The sequence below is a fragment of the Otolemur garnettii genome, unplaced genomic scaffold (genome assembly GCF_000181295.1).
Source record: "Otolemur garnettii isolate 467f Iridium unplaced genomic scaffold, OtoGar3 scaffold00204, whole genome shotgun sequence".
Lineage (NCBI taxonomy): Eukaryota > Metazoa > Chordata > Mammalia > Primates > Galagidae > Otolemur > Otolemur garnettii.
Genome location: NW_003852599.1, coordinates 1,070,501 through 1,091,122, shown reverse-complemented (window position 1 = coordinate 1,091,122; position 20,622 = coordinate 1,070,501). Strand labels below are relative to the sequence as shown.

The following is a 20,622-nucleotide window of genomic DNA, read 5'->3' as shown; positions in this document are numbered from 1 at the left end:
GCCTGTGGCTCAGTGGGTAGGGTGCCAGCCCCATATACCAAGGGTGGTGGGTTCGAACCCGGCCTTGGCCAGCTAAAACACATCAGTGGCAATTGCAACATACATAGTTGGGCATTGTGGTAGGTGCCTGTAGTCCCACCTACTCAGGAGGTTGAAGCAAGAGAATCATTTAAGCTCAAGAGTTGGAGGTTGCTCGTGAGCTGTGATGCCACAGCACTCTACCGAGGGCAACAGAGTGAGACTCTGTCTCAAAATAAAAAAAAAAAAAAGGGCTCTGGATTCACATTGCCTATCCCTGGCTCTTACTAGCTATAAACTGGGGTTGTACATGTCTTTTACTTTCTCTGCCTCAGTTTCCTCATTTGTTGAATGAAAATATTAGAGTGAAATTGCTGTTTTTGTAAGTGCAAAACGGTCCATTGTTCAACCTATTAATCTCTATCGCAGTAGGCTGCTGGGAACGATAAAGTGAACACTGGTAAACACATACAGGTGCTCAACTTGACTTAGCTGCCACCACCACCATCATCTTTTGGCCCTCCCCACTCCAGACAGATGGTCCTTCTCTTGCTTCCTACACACATAACTCCCTTTGCACGTGCTGTTCCCCCTTCCTGCCCCACTTCCCTATTTTGCCGCCACCCCTTCCTTACATTTTGACTCCTCCAAGGAAGTCTTCTCTCAACCTCCACGTCTGGTCAGGGTTGTTCCCTGGATCCCCAAAGTTCTCTATGTCAACTTGGCTTTGACCTACCCCTGACCTGTCCACTGAGGGGAGGAAAGTGTTCTTCCAGTAATTGTCTCACCAACCCCGCCACTCCCAGTTTCGGGAATCCCCCACCCCAGGCCCTTCCACCGGCTCTTCTCACCTAGCCCAGCCCCACCAGCCCCGCCCACCCAAGGCCCCGCCCCCTCCGCAGTACCGGAGACAGTGCTGGTGGCCGGCCGCGCGTGCAGCGCCACGTCTGGCTGCGGCACAGCCTGCGGGTGCAGCCCCGGCACCTGCTGCAGCTTGGGCAGCGACATGACGGCCTGGCTACTCTCGGCAGGCGCGGGAGGCACTAGCAAAGGCTGCTGCGACGAGGCCGACGTGGGTGGCAGGTGAGGCGGCCGGATCTTCTCCGCCATTAGCTGCTCCTTGATCTTGTTAATCAGGACCAGGTTGTCCAGCTGCGGGTGGGAGAGCAGAGGGCTGAGGGAGCCTTGGCCGCGCGCGCCCTGTCCTTTCCCAGGTATGTGCGTCCACCCACGAGTCACGTTCCCTCTCTGCCCCCGCCCTGGAGGCCACAGCCAAAGCCTGGGCAAAGTGAAGCAGCTCTGATGAGGGGGGGGCAACCCGAGGGTCTTGCCAACTACATGAGTCTTACCTGGCTGGGCATGGTGGGAGGAGGGGGCCAGAAGTAGGGGTTGTTAAATCGAGGCTCGGCCATCCTGTGGAGAGAGAGTGCAACTGTCACTGGGAAGAAAGCTCTCCCAACTGGCCTGGGGCAAGCTGTGGCCTGCTACCCCCATTTAATTTGAGGCCAGTATCTGGGATCCCTGCCCCGGTGGGATCCTCAGCTTCCCAGGAGAGAAGTCTCCCACCACGCCCAGGAGCCCACATCTCCAGGCTGAAGAGTCTGGAATTCAGTGTGTCCCTTCGTGGGCCCCAGAGGGCAAAGGTCACATCCAGACCTGAATGCTCCCAGCCCACCCCCACCCCATCACCCTTATGCTGGCAGACCAATGTTGGCCCCCACAGGAGGGCGCTGGGCTGCAGAGCCAACCACCTGGACCCACAAAGAAGCCCCAACCCCAGAGACAAAATGAGGGGGCCCTGGAGCAACTCTGTAAATGGCCAGAGAGCAGAAGCAACTACCCATCCCTGACTCCTGCCCTTCTGTCTCCCACCTGCTTGAGTACTGACATCCTTATCAAAACACAGAGGGCAACTCAGGATCACCACATATAGCTTCTCTGAAGGACAATTTGGCAGGATGATTTAAGAGACTCAAATGCCCTTTGACTCAAGAAATTGGACTTCTGCAAAGTTATCTTCAAGAAACAGGCAACATTTGGTTGCACAAGGCCACGTGCAACATTTGACTGACAGGAATGTGCATCAGAATGCTGTGTTTAAGGAGGAGTTGAGCAGGTCTGAAGCTAGGGCGGTTTGGGGCTCTTCAGTAAAGTGTGTGACAAAGTGTGTGACAATCTGGTGGCCCTCACCTCTGGCAAGTTCCACGCCAGGCCTGTGCAGTTAGGAGGCCTTTTCAACCAGGGCAATATCAAGGATGGGCCTTCAGGACTATCTCAGTCTTCCAAAGGGTCTGAGTCTTCCTGCAACCCTAGAGTGGTAAGGCAGGAAGTGGTTTACAGGGACCATGGTGCACTGATGTACTCCTAACGCCTGGCCCCTGCGTTTCTCTTAACTCTCTTATAGAAATTACTTCCTAACTGTTATTGTTGCTTAAGTGATATTGTTTATTTTGACACAAAAAGGCCAAAATGAAGTGCCTTCAACCTTTTTTCCTGGTCCTGGAAGCTTGACAAGCCCCTACTGGAATTGTAGCCATAGGATTTCAGGAGAAAACCTTCAATAAGGACACAAGCTAATCTCAACATTTTAAGAAAGATCTTTTAAAATGAATTATCTCTTGTGACCTTCACTTGAAAGGTAGGTACAAGGGGTATTATTATCCCATTTTATAGGTGAAGAAACTGAGGCTTGGAGAAAGGGGGGCCAAGAGACCTGTCAAAGACCACAGAGCTAGGGTGCCAGAGTCAAAACTAGGAATCAGATTTGCTCAAGCTGGTTTCTCTGGGGAATTTGCTTTGCAAACCTCAGGCCTTGGTAGAGCAAATACCCACATGCAAATGGCTCAGTATCTATATGCAAAAGTCCTTGCCACTCATTCCCAGCCCCAGGGGTGGGGCTTGGATCTGAGCCTGGCCAGGTGGGGGTCACAATACCCTCCTCTGCGGCAGTGGGGGCAGCTCCTCCTCTCCATAGCCCTCCTGCTCCCACCAAGCACAGGCACCAAGATGCCCTTTCTTCTTCCCATTCAAACACCCTCCCCCCACCCCTTACAGCCCAATGTGAGAGCACTTCCTGCCTGGAGTTGTCCCTGACTGCTCCATACCCCTCCAACTTCCTCTTTGCCTGAAAAACCTCAAAACAATAAAAGGAGGATGAAGTTACTAACTGCCCACCTTGTTGCAGGCACCCTGACACTGAAAGGCAGGAAGGTACTTTCATCATCCCCAACTTACAACTAAGGAAACTGAAGTTCAGAGAGGTGGCATGACTTGCTCAGGGTCACACAGCAAGTAAGCGGAGAGCTGAGTTCCCACACTGATGTGCTTGACTCCAAAGTCCAGCTCATGAGTCCCTTGGCTGTCCAGGGATGAATGACAAAGCATCCTGACCGTGGGACTGTGAACAAGCCCTCCCTTAGGCGGGCATACCTGTGACCCTATGGGTGAGTACTTGCTCACTCAGCAGTCTCAGGACCTGTCCTAACCCTGCTGTTGTCCGAGGGGGAAACTTGGAGGGGACAGAGCTATAAAGCCAGAGTGAGGCTCCAGAGCTAGGGGAACCAGAGATTGGATATACCTCTCATTCATGAGGGTATCCCCAGCGCCCAGGCAGGCCCCAGAGGTTATCAACAATGTGAGTTGTATGACAGAATGAATAAATGAATTTCTTCTTAAATAGTAATTATATAAACACAATCCCACACAACTATCTAACACTGTTCACAATTTGCAAAGCTCTTCTGCACCTATAGGCATTCTCATGAACCCAAGGAGGATGGCAAGCAGGGAGGAATTTTCACCCCATTTCACAGAGGAAGAAACTAGGGCACCAGGAGGGAGGCACCTTGCTTCAGGCCCCGAGGATGGGAAACAGGAGGCAGCACTGTGCTGCAATGTTGGGTGTTGGCACTCTACACCTCAGTTTTCCTCATCTGTAAAATGGGGTAAAAACAAGCTGCCTTGCTTCTGTCCTGGCCTAGGACTCTGCCTACTGTATCCGGCTACTCCTCAAACAGTTCTGGAGCAGCTAACTCTTCCTTTTGCTCTTCAGTTCAATTCAGTGTTAAGTTCAGAGCTGCTACCCTGGTCAGGGAGCTGTAAGAAAGAGGGGAGCTTGCCCAGGGTCCCATATCTTAGACACAGCATCATCCCTGCCACTTATCAGGCCTCTGGTTGGTCAGGGACACCCCCCAAACATAGTTGGGAAATCTGACCCACAGAGGGGAAGGAGCCTGCTCTGGCTCGCTTAATCTGATCTGCACAGCCTCTGCCTGATTTCTCTGGCCTGTTCTAAGTAATTTAATTATTCAGTCAGTGATCCTAGCTCTGGCGTCCACCTACTGTGTGCCAACTGCAGAGCAGGCAGGGCAGAGCCAAACATTTGCTGAGCTACAACTGAGCATCAAGACACGTTGCTAGGTGCTCACCAACAGTATCTCATGTGCAACCCTCGGACCTATCCTAGAAAAGGGATGGCCAAAGCCAGGCTCAGCTACTCAGATGAGAGAGGGGTTTAAAGCAGGAGAGACACAAGCTCAGATGTGTGTCTAGGACAAATGGGCAAGGCAAAAGGGGGCTTTCCTGGCAGAGGTAGCTTGAGCAGAGGCATGAGGCTTAGGACAGGGAGCAGCCACCATAGGTACCAAAAACAGCTGCAGAGAGTGAGGTGGCCAGAGACACAGGCCAGCTGGCAGGTCACAAACGCTGTGCTAAGATGTTGGGTGGGAATGTTGTGGTAAAAAGGCACCAGGGAGTATGCCAGGCCAGGGAAGCTATGAAGCAGGGGACTAGTGAGGTAGGAAGAAGCCTGTGTGAGGGTTGGGGAGGGAGCCAGAGGAGCCGGGGTAGGCAGAGACATGCTGGTGGCTGGGCAGGACAGGCAGACTGGGCAGGGCCACGAGCACCGGACAGAACCTAAGACTCTGTACTGTGAGCCCCGAGACATAGTCCTGATCCTTGCAGTGGGACAAACAAATCATCATTTTGCTTTTATTATTCCAAAAGGTGGAAAAAGTTGAATGGGTAGATGAATGATACACTTTGTAGAGCTGCTTCTGAAAACGGCCTGCCAATAGCAGCTGGCCCATCTGTCCACTCATTAGTATTAGACACATCCTCTGGGCCAAACCAGGGACCAGGGCTGGGGAACCCAAGGTAATAGGGAAGAGCCCTGCCTTCTGGTAGCCCCAAGCTAACTGGAGGAAGCAGACAAGTGACCCACAAGCTTCTGCAAAAACCTATGAGACCTACCACACACCACCAAAGACCTCCACGTGGTCAAAGCCAATAGGGCACCGGCCTATCCTCTGTGGCCTCCCTGCCACCTGATCCCTTGAGAAGACCTATGTGCCATGACCCTTGAGTTCCTCACCTTCTCAGCTGCCTTCACATCTGCCTAGCTCCTATTCCTACCAGTTGGGCACCTCAGAATGAGGAAGGAGTCCTCTCTCTCCCACTGGCCTCAGTCCCCGGTGGCCCTTCTGCTCTAGGACTTTAAAGGCCAGGCAAGCCCTATGTCCCCCCTCCAGCTCAGGCTCTCCCTGGAGCTCCAGGCCTAGCTCTTAAGTGGCCTCTCAGGCATTCCCTTTTGGTTGTCTCAGGCTACACACACCCAGCAGGCCTGAGCTGGACAGCGACATCCCCATCTGCCCAGGTGCTCCTGCCAAGACACACAGTAATCCACAACACTTCCCCTCTCTGCCTCCCACCTGAGACCCCCCCACCAGCCACGTCCTAAGGATTCAATTTCCAAAATCTCTCTCAAATCCACCCACTCCTCCAGGATTCTCAGCCACTGTCACCCTGCCTCGATCATGGAACGGCCTGCTTTGTTTGGAGCCCAACACAGCCAGGTTCAAATCTTGGCCCAAACTTGCCAGCTTTGACCCCAGGCAAGTTATCCTGCCCCCCTGTAAGAGGTTAGCTGCCCAGAGCCAGGAATTGACCTAGCCCTGGAGAGGATCAGGGAGGACCTCCAGGGGAGGTGATGCCTGCCCTGGGTCTTCAAGGATGAGTGGGAGTTAGCCAGGCAAAGGAATGGGGAGCATTCCCTGCAGAAGCAACAGCTTGAGCAAAGGCCCACAAGTAAAAAGCAAAGGGCGTGGAGGGGAGCACTGAATGTTCAGTGTTGACTAGGAGACAGGAGATAAGGTTGGAGCCACCAGCCATGGCCAGACAGAGAAGGTTGCTTCCTGATTCCTAGGCCTGGAGGCTGGACTTGAGGCAGCAGCAGGTGGGACGGAATCTAAGGTTGAGAAAGGCTCCTCTGGGTGTTGAGTGTAGAGGGGACTGGATGGTGCAGAGAGGCGCTCGGGGAGAAGCAGGGGCTGCACCTTCGCCAGGGAGGAGAATGGCCCAAGAGGCCTAAGGGTTAGAGCTGGCAGCCAAGGAAGCATGCAGGTTGCCCCCCAGTGGAGCCCCAGAGGCCCTGTGGATATCAATGCTGACAAACACACCACAGAACATGCAGACAGACAGCACCAAACCCAGACACACAAGACAAACACAGACCTGCAGCTCCAAACATGGACTTACAGCGATCCAGCAACTGCCATGAGCAGGAACCCACAGCCAGTAGACCACAGGAGGCTGCCACAGCAGGGTGAGCACACACCTCCCCCCTGGGGGCAGGCCCAGACGGCAGCAGTGGGGGTGCTCAGGGAAGTTGGGATGAACACAATGCCTTAATTCCCCCAGAGAACAAACCCCTCATTGACAGATCGCAACCTGGAATCCTTACCTAGAGTGTCCTTTCCCACTTGGTGAACTTCTACTCATCCTTCAAGACCCAGCTCAAGTGTTCCCTCTTCTACGGAGCTTTCCCTGAACCCCCAGCCAGTCACTTCCTCTGTGTTCCCAACAGCACCTTGTATATGGGAATAACAATAACAATAATAATGATAATAAAATGGCAGCTACTATTGATTTCAACACCTATGTGTTGAAAATGTTATGATTCATGTCACTGAATCTTCTCAATCACTCTGTGAGATGTGCATTTAACAGAAGAAAAAAACTGCAGCTCAGAGAGGTCAATCAACTTGTTCTAAGTCACACAGTAATAAGTGATGGAGTTAGGATGCCACACAGATCTTACCCAGCACTACAGGGCTGATCACATGCTGGTGTGTGTGGTTATCTCTTTTCCAGGATTTCTTCCCCACCAGACTTCATGTTTTTAACAGGTAGGGTTGGTCTTCATTCACCTCTGCCCACATCTAGCCCAAGGAGGTCACTTACAACAGGCCAAGTAATGTGTCAGGACATTTCACAGACATTTCTTTACTATTAAAGTAGACCCATTGTACAGATAAGAAAACTGAGGTCCAGAGAGCTTAAGCAACTTGCCTGAGGTCACAGAGCTGTCTGGATTTAAAACCAGATCTGCCCATCACCCTTTACCAGAGGGTGGGCTACAAGGCCAGCCCAGCAATCTCCAGGAAGGGGAGTGTGTGCTTAAAGAGGTGTACCCCAGGTGCCAGTTCCTGCCACCTGGGGACATTCAGACCTAGAGAGTCACAAAGCAGATGGGCAGCCCAGGGTGGAATGTAATGAGCCTTGCCCACTGGAGGGCAGGGGGTGCAGTTAAGCAACTTCCGTCCTACCCCCCCCCCATCCCCAGCCCATCCCACACACGTTGAAAAACAAGATTTGTCCAGACCCCAAGGCCACATGGGAACTAGCAAACAGGAGAGAGCAGGACCCAAAACTGTCCGAACACTATGATTACAAGGAGGCAAAAATAAAAACCTGCGTCAGAAAAAGAAAGCTGCAGGGAACCACGCCCAAGGGAGACTGGGAGCATGGGGTGGGGGGAGGCAGCTGGGGCTGCTCTTGTTTTCTTGTCTTTGTTTCTCTGGTTTCCAAATTCTCAGTAATGTCATTTAGTTGCTTTTATAATGAAAACAATAAATTCATTCTTAAAAAATGAAAGAAAGAAAGTGACTGGCAGCCCAAGAAAGGGAACAGATGGAGGGACTAGAGGCACAGAAGAGCAGAAGGTCAAGGTCACTTGTTGGTGGGCACTCAACTGACCATGGCATGCCAGGCCCTGCACAGCCTTAGCCTTGAGGCCCACAGACTAGGGGGAGGGGATAGGGTATCAGAAGAGATGATATTCAATCCCCACTTTGCAACTGGTTAGGATCTGAGAGGATGGTGAGAGAAGAGGGTCTCCACCAGCTCCCCTGCCCTGTCCAAGACCCATTCAGCTCTGGCTTCAGCATTGCAAGAGGCTCTTCATGATTTCTCCACTTCTACCCTCTTCCCCTACTCCACTCTCCTATTGCAGTCACTCTGGCATCTCTAAGTCAGATTACAATTCTGCCCCACTTAGAACCTTCCATGGCTCCCTACTTCCCTGCAAACAACCTTTGGGCTGCTTAGGCCCAGTTCCTGCTGACCTCTCTGGCCTCACTAGCTGTTCCACCTTGCCCAGCCCAACCAGACTGGCAGTCTCCCTATTCCCAAAGGGGTCCACGTCTCTCCTTGCCTCTTCAGCTTCCACAAGGTGCACCTCCCTAATACCCTCTGTCTTCTCCATTTCATTAGTTAATTCCAGCTCATCTCTCAGGCTCCAGCTTACAAGCCACTTTTTCCTGAAGTCTTCAGGAACTGCTCCACCTCCAGTCCCTGGCAGCACTGGGTGCTCTCCTCTTTGCTCCCTGGTACCCTGTATTTCAATCATCAGAGCACCTCTCACCCCATTTATGTCTATTTTCTTATCCATCCCTGCTGCTAAACCTGCACTCTGTCAGGGAAGAATAATGGCTGAGTTATTTACATTTTATGCCACGCATAGTACCTGTTAAATGTTTAAATGAATGAATGAATGAATGCTTAGGTAGAGAGAAATGAAATTGCCATGGCCTGGATAGGACCCTGTGCTTTGAGTCCTCTCCACCCACTTGGCACTGTGATGTCCCTTGCGTTACACTGTTCCCTATTTCTTGTATCTAAGTCCTATCTTCCTAATTGTTCTGAAAAGGGCCTGTATGTCCCCTGCAAAGACTGGCAGACCCCAAAGAGATGTTAACAGCTAATAAACACAGCAGCTTATTTTCCCTAGCAGTGAAAATTCAACGAACTTCACCTGTCAAAATAGCACAAAGAAATAAGAAAATGCTAACACTCAAGACTGGTGTGGATATGGTGAAATTAGCACTCCCGTGTATTACTGGTGGGAGTGTAAATTGGAACAATCATTTCTGAAAACAATCTGGCAGTAATGTGTCTAGAGCTCCAAAAACACTCAAATTTCCTGGCCTGGCGATCCCATTCTTGTTCATCCATCCCTAGAAAATAACCTCAAAATAGAAAAAGTTATTAATATATGCACAAAGCAGTTTGCTTCAGTGGTTTTTTACAATAGCAGAAACCTGGATCAGCCAAAATTTTAAATAATAGGGAGATGGTTCTGTCAGTTAAGTTACTCAGAAATATAGGCTACTGTTATTAATAATAGCCAATGTCCCTGGCGTTGTAAAGACTCATTTAACACTCATGTCAACGTATCAGGAATAGAGGCACAGCGAGATCTGGAAACTTGCCCAAAGTCAAGGAGTAAATGTAGGATTTGAATCCAGACAATCGGGCTCTGGAGTACAATGCCTTCCACCCTGAAGCTGGATCTATGAAGAAGGATTCAAACCACTCTGCAATCACTTAAAAAATGCTCATGATACAACAGTCAGGGGGAAAAGGAGAAGATTAAAAAAAAAATCTGCATAGATAAAAAGACATCTATATAAAAACTAGGTGTTAAGAGAAAAGAGGGGAAGAAATCATCAAAAGTTTTAACAAGAGTGGTGTTTTCAGGCTTAGGGTGGGGGAAGAGACATAGGTGGTGTTTCTGTTTTGTGTGTGTGTGTTGAGGTCAGGGTCCAGGCTGGAATGCAGTCACATCATCATAGCTCACTACAAAGCTCAAATTCCTGGACAAGCTATCCTCCTGCCTCAGCGTCCCAAAGTGCTGGGATTACAGGTGTGAGCCACCACGCCCAGCATGAAGTGGGTTTTTATTCACGTCCTCTCCCTACTCTGCATGTCAGAGCTGATGAGGAGATAGCCCTGGAGGAGTGCTGTTATTTGACTTTTTTAAGGAATATTTGTAATAAAATCAAAAGTTCAATAAACTTTGGCAAAGCAAGACACCCCAGACCCCAGCCCATGAGCCTCACATGGGATTCTGGGCTCAGACTTTGCAAGTTAACTGAAAAGACAGGGACTCATGGAGAGTCAGGAGCCTACTCAAAAGCCCACAGTGAACCTCCACCCATGACCCCAACAGGGTCAGGAAGGGACTCTCCATCCCATCCAGGGGCTCCATCAGGGAAGACCAGGCCAAAGAAGAACATACCCACAGCACTCAGGCTCCTGCTTAAAATCTTTCTTGGAGTCCCAATGCTTTTGGGAACAGTGCAACTTCCACAGTCTGACACCCAGGCTTTTGCTAAGAAAGTTCTGCTGGCCACCCTGATGCATTATACTTCCCTCTGCACCTGTCTCAGGACCCCCAGAACGAAGTGCTCTGATATGCCTTGCTTTTGCACAGGCTGTGGCCCTCCTTCTGGGGGCCATACCACCCAGCTGGAACTCTGCCCTCAAAACTCAGCTAAGCTGTCACCACTGTGGGTATTGTGTCTGGTTATGTATCTATCCAATCCCCCAAGTGAGTTCCCCGAGAGCAGGGTTTGGTGACAGCCCCATTCCCCCACTTGGCCCCCAGCTCATCTGGCTCTTCCCTTTGGTCTCTGCTTAAAGGACACTTTATGACCTTTTACCCCATAGAAAATGAGCTACCCTGTTATATACTCCCATGGCCTTCACATTTTCCCAACCCCACCTGCCTCTAAATACTCTGCCAGGCTTATCTCCCCATCCATGACCCACAGGGGCAGAGTCACAGCTGCAACCCAGAGCCAAGTGCTGGCCACATTGTAGCTGCTTAAGTGCCTAGTACACATTGGGTGCTCAATAAATCTACACTGAGAAAATCGATGAGAGGAGGGGTCTTTATACATAGGCCCTGAAGACCAAGAAGTCTGCCAGAAGAGCATTGCCAGCAGGGGGTCAGCATGTGCACTAAGGCATGATAAACGCTCGCTTTTGAGGATAGCAAAGGTTTTTCAGACATGGTTCTTGCCCCCGAGGGAAGGGCTCAGAAGCCAGGCTCATACCACAGAGACTTGATGAAGGTAGACAGGCCAGGAGGAAATTTCAGGAGGCTGTTGCAAGGGGAGGGCATGGTAGGTGGAAAGTACCACACATGCAAATGCCCAGTGGCAGAAAAGTACACAGCATCACATCGGCCAGGTATGGGTATGGTGCAGGAATATTAGGGGCAGGAGAGACAGGTGACCTCGTCATTACCAAAGGACCAGAGGTGTCTGGATGAAAGGCCATGGGGGGGCCATGGGAGGTGTCTGAGCAAGGGAAGGTCACAGTCACGGTTTTCAATGGACAGGTCATTATGGGGCTGAAGGATGGCCTGGAGGGGGAGAGGTAGGAGATGGTCTAGGTAAGAGAAGCTGAGGTTTCCCATCTTTCCAGCTCCTGAGACCCCCCCCATATGCACAGTTTGCCTCTTTCCGCCTTTGTCCCCAATCTATGCAGCCTAGAGCCTTGAGCCCCACAGCTGCAACTGCCCCACCCCCAAGACCCTGGCCAGGCAGGGTCACCCTTGGAAACTCACCCCTGGGAACTTCCTGTAAGGAAGAGCTCCCTAGGGTCCTGGATCCAATTAGGCTGTGTTTCCACAGGGGGTTGGGTAGGGCTGTTTTCACTAAGATGGTGGGGCTGCTGTCTGGCCCAGGTCAATGGTAGCTGGAAGGCTGCCTTTCCCCCCACCATCTCCTGGCTCTCCAACCCCTTTGCCCTCTAGGCCTCCCAGTACCCACCCCATGCCAGCTGCCTGGAGACAGTGGGGGCAGTGGGCCTTCTCCACAAGGCTCAGGGCCCTCAACTGGGAACTCTCCTGCTGAGAGACAGTTCTAAAGGTGTTTTTTTTTTTTTTTTTTTTGCCAGGGCTGGGTTTAAACCCGCCACCTCTGGCATATGGGGCCGGCACCCTACCCCTTTGAGCCACAGGCGCCTCCCCAGTTCTAAAGGTTTTGAGCATGTGCCCCACCCCACTTCCATTTCCCCAGGGACCCCCAGCTCCCATCCCCGCAGGAACTCTGCCTGTATGAAATCATGGTGGTGATGATAATAATAATAATAATAATAATAGTTACTTCCTCCATACAAGGCACTGTAAGCCCTTTATAATATTTCTCACTCAGGCTCCCAATGACCCCGTGAACATTTCTTTGAAACATACCACACATTCAGAAAGATGCTTAGAACATAAAGGGACAACTTAACGACATCATAAAGCACACATCCGGGGTACCTAAGCAGTCCTCACACCTGGTCCCTTCTCAATTACGGTCCCCATCTGTCCCCCAAAGTTTCTATGATGATTTCTTCCTAGTTTGGGGTCACAAATGAGGCTCAGAGAGATACTAACCTGTCCAAGTTTGTGCAGCTGGTGAGGGCAGAGGGAGCAAAACCCTCTGGCAAGACCATTTCCTCTCTGGGCCTCTAGGCCCTCCTCTGTAAGATGAAGGAATTCAACTAAATCACAGCCTGGGTTCCTGGACCCCTCAAAGGGTAGTGTGGCAGCTCAGGGGTTAAAAGTACTGCTTCTGGGAATAGGGAGCCCCAGCCAGGGCCCTTGGAATTGTTACCTAAAAGCCCTAAGCCTCGGCTTGGCGCCTGTGGCTCAAGCGGCTAAGGCGCCAGCCACATACACCTAAGGTGGTGGGTTCGAATCCCCAGCCCGGGCCCGCCAAACAACGATAGCTGCAACCAAAAAAAATGGCCGGGCGTTGTGGCAGGTGCCTGTAGTCCCAGCTACTTGGGAGGCTGAGGCAGGAGACTCGCTTGAGCCCAGGAGTTGGAGGTTGCTGTGAGCTGTGATGCCATAGCACTCTACCCAGGGGGATAGCTTGAGGCTCTGTCTCAAAAAAAAGCCCTAAGCCTCAGTTTTCTCATCTGTAAACTGGGAATGACGATGGGGTTGTTGTGAGGATTAAATGAGTTAATAGCATAGTCTTTAGAATAGTGCCTGGTATCCAGTAAAGACTCCGTATTAGCTTTCATTGTCATCATTGTTAGTTCTGTAAGGCCTAAGAGCCTTTCCCAACATTCCAAAGACCCCCATGGAAATCTGCCCAACCAGTGAAGCTACCTGAGGGGATTAGCGGGTGGAGTAGCTCTGGGCAGTTTTCAGGACCCATAGGGACTGCCCTGCTGACTGGCACAGATCCAGGTCTGAGATTAACTCAAAACAAGAAAGCTACCCCTGGCTCTGGCCTGGCTCCCAGGAGCTTTCTAGACAGGTCCCAGGGGTCCTGGGCAGGGAAGCCCTGGCAGAAGGTCCTAAGCCTGCTCCCCTGCTGTACCACAGGACCCCCAGGGCAGGCAGCCAGTGGCACAGGTCAAATATGACTCAGGCCAGGGGTGGAGGCCACAGCCAGAGCGGGCCCTGAGCAGGGAAAGGCAGTGAGGGTCAGACAAAGGAGTGGGTAGGGCCTGGGTGGACATGTGGGTGGGGGAGACACACCAGGTCCTAATAGACCAGGCCCCACCTGCCCCTTCATCCCAGGGTACAAGGCTACATCTCCACATTCCTGCATTTGCCACCTCAGAGTCTTTGCCCAGGACAGGCTGTTCCCTCGGTCTGGAATGCCCTTCACCTGGACAATGTCAGGTCAAAGTTCAGGTATCCATTCCTCCCAGTTCCTCCTAGCACCCCCAACACCACCACTAGGATGACAGTTCTCATCACAGCAAACATGAGAGCCGGAAGCTATAGGGAAGCCTTTATAGGAAAGAAGTTCCTTCCCAGCACTGACGGAAATCTGCAACCACATAATCATCCGTGTGGTCTTCCATACGTCTGTCTCCCTGTTAGGACATGTCAGTTTTCCTCACGCCCATCCCCTGCATCAACCATGGGGCCTGGCTTATAGTAAATGCTCCAGAATACTCTTAAAGGTGGACGGAAGCGAGCCACCTGCCTCATTACTTCAAGCACAGCCAGGCAGGGTATGGACACACGCCTGAGTGCAAGTGTGTGTGGGGGGCTAGTGTGCAAGGCCCAGAATGCAAGGTGTCATTCTCTCAGGTGCAGAAGAGTGTGTGTGTGCACAATGCACTGACCCAGGCATGCCCAAGTAGGCCTGGGTGAGTGTGGCTTGGGTGTGTAGGTGAGCAGGACGTGTACCAAGAGGGTGACACACATATGAATGAATGGGCATGTGGCAGCATGTGGTTTCCTGTGATGGTGCACACAGGTGCGTACCGGGAGTGTAAGCATGCGGGTGGCAGGGGTGTATGCGTGTGCTCCTGTGTGATGTGTGTGTACCGTGCATGGATGGCACCCTCCAGCAGACATGTCTCCTCAACCCCTGGTAGCCCAATTTGGGACATTTGTGGCAGTGTTTCTGAAACAGCACGGGAGCACCCCAATTTGGCAAAGATGGGGTGGGAGGTTGGAGGTGAGCAGGGGAATAGCTGATAATGTAAGTATGTATGAATGTATGTATCTAAATATGAAAGGGTATGCCCCCTAGCCAGTTGTCCCCCACAGAACCCCAGAACCTGGATGGATGGCTAGACTGCTCCCCCAAGGACCCCAAAGCATTTGCACAAAGCTCAGAAAAGGACCCAGATGGTGGGGGGCCTACCAGGGACATCACTGTGGCCACATACGAGGCGGGACAAGGGAAGACCACCTGGGACCCCAGAGCCAAATCCCTCAGCCCTCCTCTATTACCTTATCCACCAAAAATACTCCGCTACTCAGTCACCTCCACAAACCCAGCCCAGCTCCAGCCTGGAGTCCCATAAAGCCATCCCCACCACCATAACACAACCAATTTTCACCATAGCCCACCCAAGTGTCAGGCACAGCCTTAGGCATCCAGGATTACTGTCCCCATTGTAGAGAGAGGAAACTTGTGGCAGAGAGGGAGCAGCTGTCCCAGTAAAGGCTTTCCCTTGCCTTTGTACCCCAAGGCTAATACTGTGGTGGCCCACTGGCACCTGGGGAGCAGAAAGCCCAGCAAGCAAAGCCTCTGGAGATGTACCTTGGACAAGGTGCACTCCTCTGCCTTCCCAATGCAGTTTCCCTGACATGTAAAACGAAGTGGGAAGTTTACTTCTCTCCTAATAATGCATGACTTTAGATCTCACATAATGCTCCAAGAATTGTTTACTTAAATATCATCAGATGCAGACTTTATTGGAGAGAAAACTGTTCTGTCTTTTCCTGGAGTGCACCAAGCCTGTCCAAATACCCGAGACAAGTGCCAAGCACCAGGCTACAGAGATAGGAAGAGCTTGGGAAGTACTGACATCCTAGCAGTGTTTGCATACCCATTCATTCATTCATTCATACATTCAACACTGTGCACTGAGGCTGCCTGCCCTCAAAGAACTCACAACCCAGTGGGAAGAAAGTAGCTACTGAAGCCCCAAACCACAAGGTCAAAGGCACTGAGAAACCAGAACACTAACATCCCCTCCCAGGTGTATTCACAGCACTTGACACTTTGTAAAGGAGACAATCTCCCCAGCAAAGAGAAATGTCTAACAATGAAGGACTGTGGGGGCTGGGGGCTCTCTGATGAGGAGGGAGAGGCCCTTTTGTCAGGGTATGAGGAAGGGATTCCCGCTGTATGCAGGGATTAGGTGGGGTGAAGACAGGCTTTCCTTCAACGGCTGAGAATGGATTCTAAGGAGGAGTCCTAGGTGGAGCGCTGGGTTTAAATCCCAGCAATAGCCCCAACAAGCACCATGAACTGGAGCAAGTTACCTAATCTGTGCCTCAGTTTCCTAATCTGTAAAATGGGGGTAATAACAATGAGAATGAAATGTGTTAATACAAAGCCTTTGGCCTAACACAAAGTTGAGTACTCTGTGCCACTAAATAAATAAGCCACTGGAAAGTCTACTTTGTAAGAGTCTAAGTCCAAGATCAGATCACACTAAGACTCAAGTGGCAAAGGTTCTGGGCTGGAAAGCATCTCAGATGCTTCTGAGAGTCTAAGGTTCTGAGATTGGAAGCGACCAGGATCCTTAGATTCCATGATTTACTCATCTCATTATTTCCTAACAACAGCCCTGAGCCTCCCAGGGGAAGAAGATGACAACCCTCTATGTACCTGCATCTCCCAGCACTGCCGGCCTGTCAGGGCTGCTGCCACACCTGGCCATGCCAGCCTTTCCTCATCTCTGCTAAGGTCCCAGCCACACCACAGCAGAACCACCAGCTCACATCCACATGGGGCAAGAAGTGCAAATAAACAAACAGGTGAAAAGGTCTCAGATACTGACAAGAGCCACAAGAGAAAATAAAAATGGGTTGATGTGACAGCAAGTGGCAGTGAAAAGCTATTTTAGAGCAAGTGGTCTGGGAAACCCCTGTGAGGAGGTGACATTCAAGTAGAAACCTGTGAAACAAGAAGGTGCCAGCCATGCAAACACTTAGAGAAAAACACTCCAGGTGGGGGAATGTGCAAAGGCCCTGCCAACAGGCTTTGTAAACTCAAGGTGCAGAAAGAAGCCAACGGGGCTGGAGGTGGTGAGATTCCAGAGTGTGGAGAGAAAACTGAGGTTAATAGGTGGGGAGGCCCGAGACCATGAAGTGCCTTCCTTATAGGCCCAGAAAGGGCTTTGGATTTTTTTCTTCTAAATGCCTAGGAAACATAAGAGGAGTTTCAGGAGGGTGACAAGAGAGCAGGGCTTTCAGGATCTCCAGATCATGTCGCTCATTCTGAAACCACCACGTTTCTCAAAATCAAGGCAGGGCCTAGGACAGTAACCAGCAATACTTATAATTTGGTGGGTACGTACAGAGCTCCTACCATATGCCTGGGGTGGGGCTGGGAGACATGGCAGAATGGTCTTGCTATCACTCCCAACAACCCCTGAGAAATTCAGAGAGTACCCCGTTTCAGAGATGGAGAAATTAAGGCTCAGAGAGGGAAAGAATGTGCTCAGCATCACACAAGCCATCTGACACAATGGACTTGACCTCAGGACCCAGGCCCAACAGTGATGGTCTGAGGAATTCCTTTGTTATTTGCAAGCCTCTTATTCCCTGGAGACTCCCATAGGTACCTAGTGAACACTGCCCTGGGCAGTGCTTTATGCATGTGCAGTATGATCTCTTCTTTTTCATTGGCTTTAGGGCACTGGAGGACTGTACGTATATCTCACAGGTGCGTCCAACCTGGGCTAGGTGAGCCGAGGAGCGAGGAGCGGATGGGCAGATAGACAGATGGAGTACTGAGGAAACTAACCAACTAATGAATGAACAATGAAAGAATAAAGCAATGATCTAGAGACAACTGAGTGAATAAACTAACCAGAGGCAGAACAAACGGAGAGAGGAATGGCTAGAAGGAAGGGCAGGGAAGGGTCTGTCCAGGGGAGGGCCAGGGTCAGCCTGGCTTCAGACCCAAGGCACACTTCACCCACATACCAGCCTCCTCCTTTCCACCTGGGACCAGTTTGCCTGCATTCTCCATGGCTACAGATGGGGAGACATTCCCCATGTCTCTACCAAGTGTTGGTCATTATTTCACGGCCCTATCACTATGGAACATCATTCCCTGCAACTGCTGCTCTCCTGAGCCCCATGGAGCCTGGCAGTGGGTAGAGTGGTTCACTCTCCCTCTGAGCATCTCACAAAGGAATAGACACAGACGAGGGCTCTGTCCTAGCTGGGACCCAAATCACTAGGTAACTTCCACCTGGCCTGGGTAGTGCTTTATGTACGTGCAGTACGATCATTTGCTCATTCTGAAACCACCACCATGTTTCTCAAAATCAAGACAGGGCCTAGGACTGTAACCAGCAATCCTTATAATTTGGCGGGGACATACAGAGCTCCTACCATACGCCTGGGGCGGGGCTGGGGCTTCCCCTCTCGGAGGGGATGACCTCAAAGGGCCTTTCCAGCTCTGATGCTCCGTGGAAGATGGGCCTCTGGATTTTTACAGTCACTGGGGTCAGAAGAATTTGAGAGGCCATGAACTAGAAGGTGGTGAAGAGCCCTCCCCACCAGCACTGACATCCATCCAGGCAAGGAGTCTGCAGGCCTTAGTTTTAAGCCTTCTGCCACCATTCTATCTTTCTCAGCCTTGATTTCCTAAATTTTATAAAGAGATTAATTTTTCCCACATGGACAGTTTCACCCGAACTGAGTTTCTGGGAGAGCCTGACGTGGTAACAAGCATGCACCACACTGTACAAACCATGAAGTTCAATCCTCTCAGGAAGGATTATAATGGTGGGGTGGGGTGGGGAGTGAAGGGGTAATGCTGTCCCATTCCAGTCCATTTCCAAAGATCCAGTCCAAAATGAATCTTCCACGGGTCTGGACCCACAGTGGGGAGAGCCCCGCAGTGAGAGCATTTGGGTCCTTGGCTTAGCTCCTCTTCTTCCTGGCACTGTGACTTTGGGCAAGTCACTTCCTCTTTCTGGACCTCAGTTTCTCCATCTAAAAAGTGCCTGCTTCAGGTATCCTCTGGCCCAAGTGCTCCAAGTTCCACAGCCCCAAGCCCTGAAACCCCAGCCTTCAACACCTGACTCCATCTTCAGGGAGCTCTCACTGCCCGGGGAAGGCAGGACATAGACCAGGAGTGAGGCTAGAGTGCTCTCCCCTCCAGGAAATGCTAGAGCAGGGGTTAGACAGGCTCAGGGCAGTGTGCGGGTCCTCCTAGGACAAGCAGACTTTCCCAACAGGGAAAGGCTAGATCCAACCCTCCCCTGGAGCCCTGGACAGCGCCACCACCCACCCAAACCTTGTGGGCCCAGCCTTCAGACCTCTTAGGAGAGTCAGCAGGCCCTGACCTGTTCATTGGGAAACTTCACCAACTTAAAGTCCAAACTGCTTCCAGCTCAGAAGCCTCCAGGGCATAGGACAGGGATAGCAGAAAGGGATCTGTGCCCACCACAGGGGAGAAGATCAGAGCATGGGGGACCAGCAGCCCAGACAGGACCTGCTGGGCTACAAGCCTGCACCCAGCCAAAAACCCACCATGGAGTGGGTACGGGGGTATTCACCACCAGATGTCACCTCTGGGGACCAAGTGGACCACCAGGTTGGGGAAGGGGCTGTCCAACTGCAAATGGCCAAGCACACTTGCCTGAAGAGTCCAGGGGTTACCCAGTGCCTGGGCAGGATTCCCACCTACAAAGGGGGCCTGGCCACCCATGAAGGAGATAGGCCCACCCCTACAGACACAGCTCCCAAAGGTTCCACACTGCTCCAGGGCAGGGTGGTGAGAAAGATTATTTCCTCATGCCAAGGGTCTTAGCTGGAAACCCTGGGCCCACTGAGCCCCAACTGCCAGCCCTCTCCCCCAGCTATGAGGACATAGTTCCATACAATGGCGTTTTTATAGAGCCCCTTCCAAAAGACGTCCCCCCCGTTTCCCCCAAAACTCCCATCCCGAAGCCTCCACATCTTCCCCCCCTGCCCCAGCAGCTCCGAGGAAACCGGCAGTTAACTTTTCCCCAAAACCCTGCAAAGGCAGCTGGCTGGGGGGAGAAATGGGCCCCGAGATCGTTTCGCGGCATTTCACCGCCTTCCAAAAAAAAAAGAAAAAAGAAAAAAGAAAGAAAAAAAAAAAAGAAAACTTTCGGAGTTAACTTTAAATTCCCAGCCCTGCCCCCCAAATCGCCCGGCAGCTTCCCTTTTTTTTTTTCTTTAAAGTGCAATTGCATTGTGTCTCACCTCCCCGAAAGGCTCGCGGCACTCGCCAAAGAAAAGGAAAAAAAGCCAACCCTTCGGGTGCCCCCTCTGCTTCCAGCCGCCTCTCCCACATTCTCAGACAGTTTTATTAAAATTTTCAGACAAAAGAAAAACAAAAATGGCAGCCTGGCTTATTTTTAAAACAGGACAGGGACGCCATATTCTGCAGATCTGCAAAAAAAGGGAGAAATCCGGCACTGGCCGCTCCACCGGGCCGGCTGCAAAGTGCGCGAACCGCGCCGTTTGCAATCCGTTTATTTGCATTAAGCCCCATGAATCATTGTTTACCGGAGAATTGCAGCAGGTTTGAATAGCCCGGCTTAAGAAAACACACACACGCGCGCGCACACACACACACACGCACACACTCGGAGACCAGCCCCAGACACGCCGCAAGAGACACTTCCTACCCCGCGCGCCCCGCTGCTATCGCCGCCGCTCTGGGCCGGGCCCCGGGCTCAGGCGGCCCCCGGCCCTCGGAGCGCCCCGGCCCGCGCTGACAGCACCCGCGCCCCGGCCCGGCCCCTGCCCGCAACTCGGCGCAACTTTCCCGCGGGCAGGCGTCCGGCGCCTCTGGGCCCGCTCCCCGCGCGCCCCGGGCCCGCACGGACCTGGCTGTGCTGGCGGCGCCTCCGGGACGCGGCCGCAGCCCCGCGCCCGGCGGCCCGAGGAGGGCCGGGCTGGGGCTCCGGCTCAGACTCTGGGCTCGGGCTCCGGCTCCGGCTCGGTGCGGAGCCGCGCGCAAACCTTCCGGGTCGCCTGCTGTTCACTTCTGGGTTCTGCAAACGCCGAGG

At 52.0% G+C, this 20,622-nt stretch overlaps 1 protein-coding gene across 1 annotated transcript in view; it reads right to left on the bottom strand.

Moving 5' to 3' along the window:
- The window catches only part of ZNF362 (zinc finger protein 362), a 34,404-nt gene extending 21,671 nt beyond the window's left edge, over nucleotides 1-12,733 (bottom strand). Inside the window, exons 1-4 of the mRNA XM_003801266.3 lie at nucleotides 12,527-12,733; nucleotides 6,758-6,883; nucleotides 1,368-1,431; nucleotides 924-1,170 (exon numbers count right to left, since the gene is read on the bottom strand). Of these exons, the coding sequence (XP_003801314.1) occupies nucleotides 924-1,170; nucleotides 1,368-1,431; nucleotides 6,758-6,795 (349 nt within the window). The 5' untranslated portion in view covers nucleotides 6,796-6,883; nucleotides 12,527-12,733. The remainder of the gene's footprint in view (nucleotides 1-923; nucleotides 1,171-1,367; nucleotides 1,432-6,757; nucleotides 6,884-12,526) is intronic.
- Between the last annotated feature and the right edge of the window lie 7,889 nt (nucleotides 12,734-20,622).